Below are 16,091 nucleotides of genomic sequence, written 5' to 3'. Positions count from 1 at the left end.
CACCCAGAGAGTGGTGAACCTGTGGAATTTTCCACCACAGAAGGCAGTAGAGGCCAATTCATTAAATATATTCAAGAAGGAGTTGGATATATTTCTTAAGGCTAAAGGGATCAAGGGATATGGGGAGAAAGCAGGGACAGGGTACCGAATTTGGATGATCAGCCATGATCTCATTGAATGACGGAGCAGGCTCGAGGGGCCGAATGGCCTACTCCTGCTCCTATCTTCTATGTTTCTATGTTTCTATCAGGGCACGGATTAATGCATTAGTGGGAGTCGGGAATTCTGAATCTGTAATTCAACTAATAGCTGCTAGTACCTCTTCATAAAACCACTCTTCTGTTCAAGATGACCTTTTCCCATCTCCAAACACAATTGAGTCAATATTTGGATTAACATATTGCCGTTCACATACTCAGGATATCACGAAACAATTCACAACTGATGAATTTTTTGAAGCACAGTCAGTGTTGTTATTTAGACAATTTGAAGAAAATGCAGGATTATTTTTTTTTTTTTTTTTTAGAAAAAACTAATCATGAACAGTCCAAGGATAGCCAGTGTAAAGGACAAATCAGTACGATACTCACCTTGCTCCTTTGATTCAAAGGTTCAATCGTTAATGAGTCAGCGCCAATGTCAATGATAGAACCCAACTGGAACCCATCCAGTGGGTGTGGAGCCCACACAGGCTTCCCATCCTCCATGGTTGGTTTTAGAAACTATCCACAATTCCCTGGTTAAAGAGAGCAAAACTCAGTTTACACTTTTTATAAACACACAACGTATAACTTGCGAACATCACCGTGACAATTCAAAGGCTATGGCATCTAATCAAGTTTAATACCTTGCAGTTCTGCAGCACATCTCACGGGCACAGCGGTGCCCCAGAGCTCCCTGCATGTGAGCTGGAAGGATGAAGAGAGAAGAGGGGCTAGGAGGGGAGGAAAGAATAATGAGAGAGAAGTTTCCAAAAGGAAGCTTTTGAAAGGGAGGCGACAGGGCGAAGATGCAATGATGAAGGGAGCTCCAGAGAATGAAGCTCAGTGGCTGAAGCCACGGCCACGGATGATGGAGTGGAGAATGAGGAGTGGGGTGATGCTGGACAAATTAAAAGGTGCGCATGGGTGGAGGAGATTGTGGAGTTAGGGAGGATGATGTCATGTAGCGATTTGAAGGGGAGAATGAGAATTCCGAGTCTATTTTCCATTTAAACTTAACTTTTTTCTTCAAATCATATCAATAGGCAGCCAAGGATAAGCAATTATTTAACAAAATGTTTTGTGTGACTTGAGAAACATCTAGCCAGCACCAAGTGGTTACTTTTAAATCATGAAAAACATCACACAAATAAATAACTTCAAAAATTAAGCACAGGTTATTTTTGGAATACTGAGGCACACAGCTGTGACCAAAAGATGAGTTTGTTATTAAAAATAGTGGTGATTTGATGGTAATGGGTTTCAGCATTTCTTACAGAAGTTTATTACCTAAATTACTGTTGTAATATGGGAAAACACAGCAGCCTATTTGTGCACAGCAAAATCCCACAAACAGCAACGAGGTAAATGGCCAGAAAATCCTTCTTTTTTTTTTTTTTAAAACGTGGTTGAGGGATAAACTTGATCAGGAAACCGAATTTTCTCTTCTTCAAATAGTGCCATGTAATCCTTCACATCCACCTGAGATGGCAGATGGGGCTTTGATTTAAAGACGGCACCTCAGACAGCGCAGCGCTCCCTCAGCACTGCACTAAAATGGTAACTGTGTTATTAACAGGGAGGGACAACAGCTAATTCCCTCGCTAGCCCTGCTCCCAAGCACGACCTCTCTCCCAACAATATAAACAATCTACTTGCTGCCACCACTGCCTCTCCCCCAGCACCAGTTCAACCCAACTCACAGTAGCAAAGATATAAAAATATTCCCACCCATATCACTTAAACCTGAGACAATACAAGAGACATTATTTCACAAACTGTCTCGTCTAGTCTCTTCATACTTCTGCACTCTGCCTGCCTCTTCAGACTTCTGCAATCTTTCTGTCTCTTCGTACTTCTGCACGCAGAATCTAACCCCTGGAGAACAAAATTTAACTTAAACATTGTAATATATATGTTGTTTGTACCGCTATACACAACTACATAAAATAATAAAGCAGCAGAGACTGAGAGTAACTTCAAGTGATCTTTACTGGTTAACTGGAACTTCGGCACGGACTATACAAATCGATACGCGTCTGTTATATACACTCGCAACTGAGGATGTACATCCGCAAAACAAAGTAGTCCCTTCAATGTTGTATACATTACACTTCCTCCCCCTTTAGTTTAATAGTATATTAACGCAAAATTTCTATAATTAACATACAGAGCCTGTCTTTACAGTAACCTTTTTGTTTTCTTAAAAGTAACAAAATTCAAATTCCAACATAACATTTTATTTTGTCAACAGCCCTTTTACAAGTCAAGTCTCTAGGGAGGCCTCCTCTGCCTCTCTGGGTAACGTCTCTCCAGACTCTCTTGCTTTGGGGAATGAGACTGTACAGGTACAGTTGCATCAGGTGAGCTATCAGCACAGGTAGAGCTCTCAGCTGTGGATGAGGCTAGTGCTGATGCTTATGAATCAGGAGTGTCTGTTTCCATGTCAGGTGAGTCTGGGCGAGGTATAGGGGTGTTTTCCACCTGAACATCCAGAATTTGGTCCACATGACGTCTCAAAACATTCTCTCCCACATCCACAGTATACATCAGTGGTCTCTCTCTTGTGGATATTGTCCCTGGTTGCCACTTGTCCGTCCAGAAAGCATGACCAAGAACTGACTGTCCCACACTGAAGCTTCTTGTTGGCTTAGCATTCAAATGTTTGAACTGTTTGTTCTCTACATCACGACGTACATTCGTTTTAAGAAGGTCCACACGAGATCTCCGGTTCCTGTTCAGAAACATCATCGCTGGAGTCTGATTAGTGGCTGCGTGTACTGCGTTCCGGTAAGCAAAGAGGAAATTGTCTATCTTGTGTTGCAGTGGTAGATTCTCGCTGTACATTGCTTTGCTTGCCTTCTTGAAAGTCTGTACGAATCTTTCTGCCAAGCCATTTGTAGCTGGATGGTACGGGGCAGATGTGTCGTGCTTGATTCCATTTTTCCTCATGAAACCTTGGAATTCGTCAGAGACAAATTGTCGTCCATTGTACAGATTTGTTCTGTTAGGCCATTTCTAGCAAACATGGTCCTCAGACTGAAATGGTCTTTTCAGATGTGGTTAATTTCATTTTAATGACCTCGGGCCATTTGGAATGTGCCTCGACTGCAATCAAGAACATGGAGTCCATGAACAGTCCAGCAAAGTCGATGTGCACACGTTGCCATGGTGATGAGGGCCATTCGCATGGATGGAGAGGGGCTTGTGGTGGTGCATTCTGGACCTTTTGACATCCTGAGCAGCTCTTTGTCAGGTCCTCGATCTGTTTGTCAATTCCCAGCCACCACACGTAACCACGGGCAAGGCTTTTCATCTTTACCGTACCTAAGTGGACTTCATACAGTTCATCTAGCACCTCTTCTGAAGTAATGAGACTTTTACTCTCTTGAAAAGCTTGTTCACAGCTGTCACTCCACTTCCATTGTGACCCTGTCTGTAGCAGTGCATTTAGTGGATGTAACACTGTGGATAGGTTGGGCAAGAACTTGTGATAGTAGTTCACCAGTCCAAGATATGATCTCAACTGAGACACATTTTCAGGTGTTGATGCATTAATCACAGCTTCAATCTTGTCTGGAGACTTGTGTAAACCGTCCTTGTCAATCACATGTCCACAGTATGAGATTTCCTTTTTGAAAAACTCACACTTCTCTCGGTTCGCTCGGAGCCCATACTCCCGTAACCTGATGAGCACCGAGCACCTGTTCGAGGTTGGAAAGGTGGTCGTTGTCATTCTTGCCAGTAATGATGATGTCATCAAGATAACACTGAGTACCTGGGATCCCCTGCAGGACTTGGTCCATTGCCCTTTGCCAGATTGCAGGAGCTGATGCTATTCCGAATACCAGCCAATTGTACTGGTAAAGGCCTGTGTGTGTATTTATTGTCAGGTACTTCTTTGATGCATCATCAATTTCCATTTGGAGATAGGCCTGGGCCAAGTCAATCTTTGTGAAGCATTCCCCTCGTGACAGGGAAGCAAAGATGTCCGCAATGCAAGGCAATGGGTACTGTACTGTGTGGAGGACTGGGTTAACAGTTACTTTAAAGTCTCCGCAGATGCGCACTTTTCTTGGCTTTCCTGGTTTTGTGCTGGAGGTTTTCTTCATCACTGGAACTATAGGTGTGGCCTATTCACTCCAATCCACCTTGGACAGGACCCCTAGCTGCTCCAAGTTCTCCAGCTCTGCTTCTACTGATGGGCGAATTGCATAAGGTACTGGTCTGGCCTTGTGGAACTTTGGATTTGCGTTCTCCTCAATCTTAATTTTTGCTTTCATGCCCTTAAGTGTTCCTATTCCCTTCTTGAACACTTCCTGAGAGTCAGAGAGCATTTGTGACAAGTCTCTCAGGAGTGGCGTTGCTGTCCTCCTTTGCTGACACAAACAGTGCTTGGATGGTGTACCAATCCAACTTTATTTTCCTGAGCCATTCGCGTCCCAGCAATGGTGGTCCTCCATTTCCACTACATAGAGGTTCAATTGCGGTATTTTTTTCTTTGTATGTCACCGTCACTTTTGTTTTACCTTTGGGGCACACTCTTTGTCCCGTGTATGTCTTTAACAGTACTTTAGTTGGCCTTAGCGGTATGTGTGAAAACAGTCGTTTGTAGTCATGTACAGAGATCACTGTTAAAGCTGAGCCTGTGTCCAACTCCATTTTCAGCCTAACTCCTGCCACTTCTGGAGTAATCCATTTTATTCTGTGATCCCTGTCTCTTTCACACTTTGTAGTTTTAGACAAGCCAGATCCTCTTCCTCTGAGTCTGTGTCACTCTTTTCTTTATCTGAACTGTCTCCAGTCACGTGGTGTACCTTCTTGTATCTATCTTTGAAAGGTTTCTTGTTTTCAGTCACTTGATGTACCTTCTTGTTACTCTGTATTGTATCAGTTTTCTGCTTCTTATTTCCTTTGCAGACCCTTTCAATGTGCCCTCGTCTGCCACATTGTCTGCAATCTTTGCCTTTAAACCAAGTCATTGTGGTCATGTGACATTTTGCCACAGCGATAGCACTTCTTTTTTTGTTTCAGTGACATTTTATTAGTTGAATATTCCAGAGATTTTTGTTGAATTTCTAAAGCGCCACGTGCTGCTGCTTCCATTGATATTGCGATACTCAGAGCCTTCTCCAATGTGAGGTCTTTTTCAGACAGGAGCTTCTTTTGTGTGCTTTCATTTTGCATGCCACACACAAATCTGTCCCTCAATGCGTCTGATAAGCCCACTACAAATTGGCAATGTTCTGATAATTTGCGCAACTTTGCCAAATATTCAGAAATGCTTTCATTTTTGCTCTGGTTCCGTTTATGGAATTTAAATCTTTCGGCTATGAGCAGTGGTTTGGGGCTTAAATGGTCTTGGAGTGTGTCCACTATTTGTTTGAATGTTTTGTTTGCTGGCTTTTCAGGGGTTAATAAACTATGTAGCAGCCCGTATGTCTTTGCGCCCATAACATTCAGCAAAACAGTGGCTTTCTTTTCTACCTCCACTCCGTTAGCCTCACAGTACAATTCCACTCTTTCAATGTAAGTTGCCCAGTCTTCAATGCTGCTATCAAATGCTGCAATAGTGCCAATCATCGCCATTTTTTTTTTCCAAACCCGTTTTTCTTTCTTTACTAGTTAGCTAGTGTCATGCAAGTCCTGTGCACTTTTCACTTGACTTACGTATCCCCTGCCTAGCTTAGCAAGCGTACTCCGTTTTCTCTGCCTTCTCACTCCTTTCTTCCAAATTTCGGTGTCCTCTGGATGCGATGCCAGAATAGGAAGACGTAGGTTCATAATTCTCGTCGCCAATTTGTTGTGTTTGCACCGCTATACACAACTACATAAAATAATAAAGCAGCAGAGACTGAGAGTAACTTCAAGTGATCTTTACTGGTTAACTGGAACTTCGGCACTGACTGTACAAATCGATACGCGTCTGTTATATACGCTCGCAACTAAGGATGTACATCCGCAAAACAAAGTAGTCCCTTAAATGTTGTATACATTATTACAATATATATTGCACCAAGATCCTTCCATGGAACAATAGTCAGAAATCCCCAAATGTGGCAATTACGTTGTTAATGCAGCTCATTAATAGTATCTAATAAAAGAGCCTGCATGGTTTCTCATATTTGGGAGAATAATACAGCTTCATAACACAAGAATTTTGGGCAAGAGCAGAACATAATTAGATCCAAACGCGATCGTTCCTTTTCCAAGATCAATCCTGACTCCTCACGATATCCCTCAATCCCTTTACTCTTCAGAAAACCCACCCGCTTGTCTCTTAATTCTGCTTATACTATGGTGGTGACTCATTTCACAATGATATTGCCTTTCCAGTGAAATACTTCTGCTTGGTTTCCATTCTTACTCCCAACTTCTGGAGTTGTGTCCACTTTGGCATAGTGAGCAATTTGCCCGGATCAATTTAATCAATTCCCTTCATGAACTTGAACGCTCAACTTTCTTGACATTTCCTTATCACATAATCGTGACACCGGAATCATTATTGTCCCTCACCTCCGCACCCTCTCTAGGGCAATAATCTCCTTCCTATGATTAGCATATCAAAATAACATGTTTTATAAGACACTACATCAGGTTTTTAAACAAAGACATAACGACTGAAGCAATGACACTAGCACATCTGGCACTGCAGTCAATTTTCTTAGCTTCATGAAAATTAAAAATTAAGCATGAAACATTTTATACAACAATGCAAACTTATTAGTGTCCAACAGTGAGTGGGCCGAAGAGCAGTCTCCTGGCCAATATTTCTCCCTCAAGCAACATAACAAAAACAGATTATCAGGTCATTATCACATTGCTGTTTGTGGGAGCTTGCTGTGTGTAAATTGGCTGCCGCGTTTCCTACATTACCATAGAGACCACACTTAAAAAGTACTTAATTGGCTGTAAAGCACTTTATGATGTCCTGAGGTTGTGAAAGGCGCTATATAAATACAAGTCTTTCTTTCTTTCTATTCTTTAACAGCGATAGGGAAGTCGAGTTTATAAAGCAGGATATTCTAGTACAGCAATGGGACAGTCGAGTTTATAAAGCAGGATATTCTAGTACAGCAATGGGGCAGTCGTGTTTATAAAGCAGGATATTCTAGTACAACAATGGGACAGTCGAGTTTATAAAGCAGGATATTCTAGTACAGCAATGGGACAGTCGTGTTTATAAAGCAGGATATTCTAGTACAGCAATGGGACAGTCGAGTTTATAAAGCAGGATATTCTAGTACAGCAATGGGACAGTCGAGTTTATAAAGCAGGATATTCTAGTGCAGCAATAGATAGGACAGTCGAGTTTATAAAGCAGGATATTCTAGTACAGCAATGGGACAGTCGAGTTTATAAAGCAGGATATTCTAGTGCAGCAATGGGACAGTCGAGTTTATAAAGCAGGATATTCTAGTACAGCAATGGGGCAGTCGTGTTTATAAAGCAGGATATTCTAGTACAGCAATGGGGCAGTCGTGTTTATAAAGCAGGATATTCTAGTACAGCAATGGGGCAGTCGTGTTTATAAAGCAGGATATTCTAGTACAGCAATGGGGCAGTATATGTTATAAAGCAGGATATTCTATAACAATGATGGGTTAGTCAAGTTTATAAAGTAGGTTATTCTAGAACAGCGATAGGGCAGTTGATTTTATAACAGAATATTCTAGTACAGCGATAGGGCAGTTGATTTTATAACAGAATATTCCAGTACAGCGATAGGGCAGCATAGTTTATAAAGCAGGATATTCTCGTACAGCGACAGGGCAGTCGGGATTATAAAGCAGGCAATTTCAGGGTAGCCGAGTTTAGAGTGCAGGCCGCTCTACTATCTCAGCTAACACAAAGACGTTGCTACTTACGTGACAATACTGCTTCGTATGAACAGCACCAATTCCACATGAATTACCAACAATTACATTTTCCACCACTTTTAGTTCTAAATTTTAAAATGGAGAGGAGTCTGAACTAACCGGTTGTACTTTTACTGAAACATGAAGACACAGATTCTGTGAGGTCCGCACTGTCCTTTTTGTTCTTGGAAACTAAACAAAAAAGCACACATTGAATTTCAATTAATATGTTCTTATACAGATACAAACAAATTCAGTTCTCAAGGAGTTAGCTTCGAGTGCATGCCAGAAAGGACTTCAGTGGGGGGCAAGCTACAAGTACACATACCTCTGGCTCAATTAAAATTTCCTGTCTTGCACTCAAACAAGTAAGCAATGCAAAGGAGTAACACTAATCAACTTTTATCAAATAACCTTAATCAATCTCAGACTTATTCTTGTAACATTGCAACTGCACCAACCCACTCCTACACTCCAACTGCAAAAACACTAACTAGCACACCCATCCCACATTCAACACTTCCTGGGAGTTGACGTTAAGGTCTTAAGTTGTTAAAATCAATATAAAGGCTGGAGGACTGCAAAACGTCAAGCAGAAAGAAAAGGTGCTGTTACTCGAGCTTACGTTGAGCTTCACTGGGAACAATGTAGAAGGTCAAAGACAGAAATGTCAAAGTGCAAGTGGAGCACACAACTGAAGTGTCAAGTGAAGCTTGGGGTCGCACTTAGACAGAACAGAGGTGTTCACCCTAATCTGCGTTTGGCCTCCCCAAATGTAGAGGAGGCCACACAGTGAGCAGCAAATGCATATACTAGTTTGGAGGAAATACATGTAAATTATTGTCTCACCCACAAGTGTTTGGGGCCCTGGACAGTGCTGTGGGAGGTGAATGGGCAAGTCCAGCATCTCCTGCCCTGAATTGGAATGGCGCCAGGGGGAAGGAGAACAGGTAGTGGGGATGATCACTGAATGAATTAGGGCGTCATGAAGGGAACAGTCCCTTCAGAAAGCTGAGAGAGCAGGGAAGATGTGTTTGGTGGTGGGATCATGTTGGAGATGGTGAAAATAGCAGATGATCTTTTAAATCAGAGGCTGATGGGGTGGAAGTTTAGGACAAGGAGACCCGATTAAGGATCTGTGAGAAGGCAGACTGAAGCACAGGAAATGGGGTCGAGGGTCTGTCTACCATGGCAGAGAAGAATCCTCAGCTGAGGAAAAAGGAAGACATTTCGGAAGCTCTGAACATAGAGAAACTGGGAGAAGGGAATGGAGTCCTTACAGGAAGCGGGGTGGGAAGAACTATAATCTCGGTAGTTGTGGGAGTTGGTTCCCATAGCAACAACTTTTATCTGGAGGAAGCAAGTGGAGTTAAGGGAAAGTTGTTCAAAGTGAGAACAAGCAGAGTGTACAGGGACGGGGGGAGGCGCAGAGGGAGGGGAGGACGCGTGGAGGGACGGGGGGGGGGGGCGCGTGTGGAGGGACGGGCGCGTGGAGGGACGGGGGGCGCAGCGTGCGTGGAGGGACGGGCGCGTGGAGGGCGCGTGTGGAGGGACGCGCGCGTGGAGGGACGGCGCAGCGCGCGTGGAGGGACGGGGGGGCACGTGTGGAGGGACGGGGGGGCACGTGTGGAGGGACGGGGGGGCGCGTGTGGAGGGACGGGGGGGCGCAGCGCGCGTGGAGGGCGCGCGTGGAGGGACGGTGGGGGGGGGGGGGGGGGGCGTGGAGGGATGGGGGTGCAGAAGGACGGTACATACACAGAAAAAAGGTGAAAGCTGTGGCCAGAAAACTAGAATCTTTTAAAGTGGCAGAGGAAAGTCACGGATATAGGTGGGTAAGGAGTTAACAAGGGGGGTGGAGAGAAGAGTTGATAAAAGAGGAAATAAGTTTGGTCGCACAGGAGCAGGCCGAAACAACTCATTTACCAGGGCAGTCCACTTATGGATCTTGGGGAGCAGAGAGAAGCAGGCTGTGCGGGCTTGGGCTGTGTGTGTGGGAGAAGGGGATGGGGGGGAAGATGATCTCCAAAGGAGATGAGGTCAGTAACAGTTTGGGAAGTGATGGCTTGCTGTTCATTAGTGGGACCATGCTCCAGCAGGAGGTAAGAGTTGTCAGAGAGCTGCTGTTCAGCCTTGGCAAGGTAGAAGTCGTACAACATACAAAATTGATGGGCAGGAAAAGATGCGCTAATCTATCAAATCTGCCCCCCACCTCTTGATGGGTGAAGCATTATGACTAGATACTTCCTACGCCCCACCCCGCAGCCATGTAACCTCCTGGGAGAGGCAAAAAAAGGGGGAGAAAGCAGGCCCTTCTGCCAGACAACACCAGCACCCCATTCCCACCCCCTTTTCAGCAGGTATGATAAAGTCTTAAATACATTTTGGTGTTTAAAAAGTAAATGTTGATCACTACTGTATCGAATCCATCTCAGACAGCCACCAGCTGCAAATGGTTGCATGCTTCTTCAAATATCAAACTACCTAGTGCAACCTCCCCACAGAAACTGTAGATCATATGTAAAGGACAATTTTGCTATGAATATTAAGTCTCGCAATGTTAATTTTTTAAATGCCAAACCCAAGAATGTCCTCCATTACATTGCTTATAATCCAAACTATAACAGCGGGTTCCTGGGAACACCACCACCTCCAAGTTCCCTCCATCCTGACTTGGAAATATATCGCCGTTCCTTCATCATCGCCGAGTCAAAATCCCGGAACTCCCTCCCTAACAGCACTGTGGGAGTACCTTCACCACACGGACTGCAACAGTTCAAGGCGGCGGCTCACCACCTTCTCAAGGGCAATTAGGGATGGGCAATAAATGCTGGCCTTGCCAGCGATGCCCACATCCCATAACCGAATAAAAAAAAAGTCCTTGTACTTCAACTATCAACATAAGATTATCCAGCAATGGCAAGTTCATTCAAAGTCTCTTCCTCATATTACTTCAGCAAATTCAGTGAGTGAATTCACACGCTTGGGTTGCAACATGCCTACCATAGAACAGAATCTCAGAAATTTACGGCACAGAATGAGGCCATTCGGCCCATCGTGTCTGCACCGGTTGAAAAAGAGCTATCCAGCCTAATCCCACTTTCTAGCTCTTGGTCCGTAGCCCTGTAGGTTACGGCACTTCAAGTGCATATCCAAGTATGTTTTAAATGTGATGAGGGTCTCTGACTCTACCACCCTTTCAGGCAGCGACTTCCACTCCCAGCACCCTCTGGGTGAAAACAGTTCTCCTCAACTCCCCTCTAATCCTTCTACCAATTACTTTAAATCTATGCCCCCTGGTTATTGACCCCTCTGCTAAGGGAAATCGGTCCTTCCTATCCACTCTATTCAGGCACCTCATAATTTTTATACACCTCAATTAAATCTCCCCTCAGCCTCCTCTGTTCCAAACAACCCCAGCCGATCCAATGTTTACTCATAGTTAAAATTCTCGTCTTATAAAATATATACATATAAATAATATATATATTATTTGAAAGAAAGGAAAGAAATTTGCATTTATATAGCACCTTTCATGACGTACCAAAGTGCTTCATAGCCAATTAAGTACTTTTGGAGTGCAGTCACTGTTGTAATGTAGGAAATGCGTCAGTCAATTTGCGCACAGCAAGCTTCCACAAACAGCAATGTGATAATGACCAGATAATCTGTTTTTGTTATGTTGATTGCGGGATAAATAGTGGCCAGGACACCGAGGATAACTCCCCTACTCTTCTTCGAAATCATGCCATGGGATCTTTTACGTCCACCTGAGAGGGCAGACGGGGCCTCGGTTTAATGTCTCATCATAAAGATGGCATCCGACAGTGCAGCCCTCCCGCAGCACTGCACTGGAGTGTCAGCCTAGATTTTTGCACTCAGGTCTGTGGAGTGGGATTTGAACCCACAGCCTTCTGACTCAAGAGGCGAGAGAGTGCTACCCACCGAGCCACAGCTGATACACAGTGCCAGTAATGTATTGTACAACTGCATTAAACAAACCAGTTATGCATTAGTTACAGTGGCAAAGAGGAGTTAAATGAGCGTATGATTTGGCTACTGTTGGTCACTATAATTTCACAGTGCGTTTTACTCTTTCCTTGTCAGAATAGATTACCATTCAGTTCTTACCCTGAAGTCTGAACAGTTGCAGTAGTTTGTGGTCCAATTTTAGTTTGCATCCTTTAAAAAGAACTGAGCAAGCAACTGAACCAAAAGTTTCCTTTTGCTAAGTTCTGAACAGAGTGGATGAATGTTCAGAGCTCATGTTCATTTCAATGAACCTTAAGTGCCGAGATGCCCACTGCTATTACTGCTGGTAGAAAGATTAGGAGTTCTGCTACATATTATATTAGTGTTGAACAAATGAAGACCCTTCACCTGGTTCATTGACTTGATGCACAAGTTCATTCTTTATTCTTCAATCATTTTTTTCTTTTAAATGCAAACTGTAATGTACAACTGCATTAAACAAGCCAGTTATGCGTTATTTACAGTGGCAAAGAGGAGCTAAATGAGCGTATGATTTGGCTACTGTTGGTCACTATAATCTACATGATTGCGGCGATAGGCCAGTGTTATAGAAGCCCACCTTTTTGGTGGGTTTCCAAAAGTTACCGGTACAAACGGTGGCGTGGCGTGGAATGATGGTTGACAGCAACAAAGCAAAAACTCTGGAAAACAACTTCACAGATTCGTGGACCTGATAACGATTAAGAGCAAATTTAACAAAAATATTTATCAGTTTGCACCAAGTACAATAAACATAGTTTCAATCACAATGCAGAAAAGATCTGCAAACAGCCCCACCAAGAATCAGATGCAGCAAGGTTGTGTTTTGTTTTTTAAAATTAGCCTGAATTGGACCAGCCACATTCACGGAACAAGCATGAAAACTTGCAATTGTTCAAAAAGTTTAGATTAAGTCAGCTTGGCTCAACTGGTAGAACCCTTGCTTCCAAGCCTGTGGATTCAAGGCCCCACTCCGGGATTTGAGCATATAATCGGAGGGTATGGCAGCATAGTGGTTACGTTACTGGACTGGAGATCAAATCCCGCCATGGCAGTTTGAGAATTTGAGTTCAGTTTAATAAAAAGCTGGCGTCAGTAAAAGTGACCTCAAAGCTGTCGTACTGTCATAAAACCCAACTGGTTCACCAATGTTCTTTAGGGAAGGAAAGCGGCCATCTTTTCCCGGTCTGGGCCTATATGTGACTCCAGTCTCACACCAACGTGGCTGACTCTTCACTGCCCTCGAAAAGTGGTCTGGGCAAGCCACTCAGTTGCATCAAACCTAGAAGGTTAAGGGCAACAGATGCATGGGAACACCATCACTCCAAGTCTTGACTTGGATATATATTGCCGTTCTTTCATCAGCACTGGGTCAAAATCCTGGAATCGCCTACCTAACTGCAGTACCTTCAGCACAGGGACTGCAGCAGTTCAGGAAGCCGCCTCACCACCACCTTCTCAAGGGATGGGCAGTAAATGCTGGCCTTGCTCGTGACACCCGTATCCCGAGAACTAATTTGAAAAAAATCTACGGTGGCAATCTAGTGTAATAACATTGTTGGAGGTGCCATGAAATCGCGACACCATATGCCTGTGCTGGTGGTTCAAGTGGATGTTAAAAATCCCAATGTACTATGTGAAGAACATGGTGCCAGTCCTCCCTCAACCAATCGTTAGAAACTAATTAACAGGTCACTGGTCTCAACATGGGTTCTTGCTATGTGCAAAATGGCTGCCATGTTTGCCTTTCAAAAGCTCAGCCAAATGTCTGGTGCAGAAGCATATGACCATGTTTAAGAGTCTCCAAGCCAAGCTACTGTGAAATCCACACAAAGTGTTGCTGTTTTCCCCAATAGGGAGTGCAAACTCTATCCTCATGGGGCATACCTCACTAACCTAAGGCTCAACGATACTGCTGGAGTTCAACCAGCTAAAATTGTGCCGCTTACCAGCACGGAGCGCTGATAACGCTTCCCGCTACTTCCCCCAGGCAGGGCCACACTGCCTATTAGGGCATCGGTCTGCAGGCTTATCTGCTGCCAAGTGGGAACAATCCCAGCCCCCACTGAGGTGTCTACCTGTCCATATTCCATTAGTGAGTCATGCTGGCTGTTCAGTCATCAATCGTGTACCGTTGACTACCATGGCTCAAGCATTGGGTTACCGAGTCTGCTGCTGGGTGGGCTTCCAACATGCCTCCATAACAGTCACTGCATTTGAAAGTAATAGTGTGAAGTGCTTTGGGATCTTTGAGACCCATGGTAAGCCACTTGTAATGTCCGTGTGTAATTGAGACACGGACTGCAGAAGTTGGTTATGACAGGTATTTACTGAATGGAGACAAAACTGGAACTACTATACAGGCTTATATACAGGGGTGGTCACTACTGGTACTGCAGTATACAGGGGCTGCAGAATATAGTTCCTTCTTCAAGGTACATACACTACAATTCCTCCCCTTTTAGCTAAACAGTACATAACATTCGATTAATAATTAAATAACATTTACAATTACAGTTGCTATACATTATCTGAAATTAATCAATTATAAATTCCGTCTTTGAGGAGGCTTCCTGATTCTGTCCGGAAACGCCTCTTTGGGGTATCGGGTTCTTCTGACAAAGTTGATTCGGGATCAACGTCGTTGTTTGGTTCGTCTGCTTCCAATATCACCGATTCTGAGGTAGATGCAATTGGTACTTCGGTTTCATCACCAGGTGTATAGGATCGTGGTGTAGATTTGACGTTTGCCAGTGACTCTAGAATCTGGTCAGCATGGCGTCTTACAATGCTCTCTCCAACGTCCACGGTATACATTAGAGGTCCTTGCCGTGTGCAGATCGTTCCTGGCTGCCATTTCTCTGTGCGGTAGTCCCAGGCCAAAACTGGTTGACCTATCTTGAAACTCCTGGTTGGCCTTTCATTTCATATTCTGAAACTGCCTGTTCTCCACATCTCTTCTGATGTTTGGCTTAACCAAATCCAAGCGGCATCTTAGTCTTCGATTGAAGAACATCATGGCTGGAGTTTGGTTGGTAACCGCATGTGTCGCATTCCGGTAAGCAAATAAGAAGTTATCCACCTTGTGTTGTAGGGGTATGTCTTCATTGCACATTGCCTTGATAGCCTTCTTGAATGTTTGAACGAACCTCTCAGCCAATCCATTGGTGGCTGGATGATATGGGGCGGATGTGTAATGCTTAACACCCTTGTTCTTTAAGAACCTCCGGAACTCTTCAGACACAAACTCTGGTCCATTGTCGGAGCAAATCTGTTCAGCCAGCCCATTTCTGGCGAATATGGTTCGTAAGACTGTGATAGTTTTTTCTGTGCTGGTTGAGGACATTTTTATTACCTCTGGCCACTTTGAATGTGCATCCACCGCAAGTAAAAACATCGAGTCCATAAATGGACCAGCAAAATCAATGTGTACCCTTTGCCATGGAGATGAGCGCCACTCCCATGGATGTAGAGGGGCTTGTGGTGGGGCGTTTTGGACCTTCCGGCATCCTGTACAGCTCTTGGTCATCTCTTCGATTTCTCTATCGATTCCCGGCCACCACACAAACGCTCTGGCTAAGTTCTTCATTTTTACCCCTCCCAGATGACCCTCGTGAAGCTCATTGAGCACTCTATCCTTCAATTTGGGCGGAATTACTACTCTGGATCCACACGTCAAGGTTCCTCGGCACACTGACAGCTGTTCTCTTCTCGGCGAGAATGCTGGCAACAGTGGTTCGCCATGTGCTGGCCATCCCTTCACCGTTAAATCATACACCCTGGAGAGTGTCGGGTCATTTCGTGTTTCCTTTTCTACGTTTGCATTCGTCACAGGTAGACATTTGACTATGGTCGAGTGGAATATCTCCACAGGATCCACTGCAGGTGCTTCTTCCACCGTCAGCAACGGTAGGCGCGACAATCCATCAGCATTCCCATACTGTTTAGTTCCTTTGTACTCGATGTCATATTGGTGTGCCCCTAGGAAAAGGGACCACCTCTGTAGCCGTTGTGCTGTCATTAT

General features: G+C 44.2%; 1 protein-coding gene across 5 annotated transcripts in view; it reads right to left on the bottom strand.

Moving 5' to 3' along the window:
• Positions 1-16,091, bottom strand: part of myo6a (myosin VIa) — a 350,780-nt gene that overhangs the window by 210,948 nt on the left and 123,741 nt on the right. For 4 of the 5 annotated variants that reach the window (XR_015077588.1, XM_085982051.1, XM_085982054.1 and 1 more), the window contains exons 2-3: positions 8,180-8,251; positions 591-736 (exon numbers count right to left, since the gene is read on the bottom strand). Coding sequence is in view for 4 of the 5 variants with exons in the window: in XM_085982051.1 (XP_085838177.1) it covers positions 591-707 (117 nt within the window). In the remaining variant the exon portion in view is untranslated. The remainder of the gene's footprint in view (positions 1-590; positions 737-8,179; positions 8,252-16,091) is intronic. The other variant, XM_085982053.1, reaches the window with a different exon arrangement.

This window comes from Somniosus microcephalus, chromosome 3, assembly GCF_052327205.1.
Source record: "Somniosus microcephalus isolate GS21.2 chromosome 3, FLI_Smic_1.0, whole genome shotgun sequence".
NCBI classification, from domain to species: Eukaryota; Metazoa; Chordata; class Chondrichthyes; order Squaliformes; family Somniosidae; genus Somniosus; species Somniosus microcephalus.
This window is presented reverse-complemented; position numbering and strand designations above follow the sequence as displayed.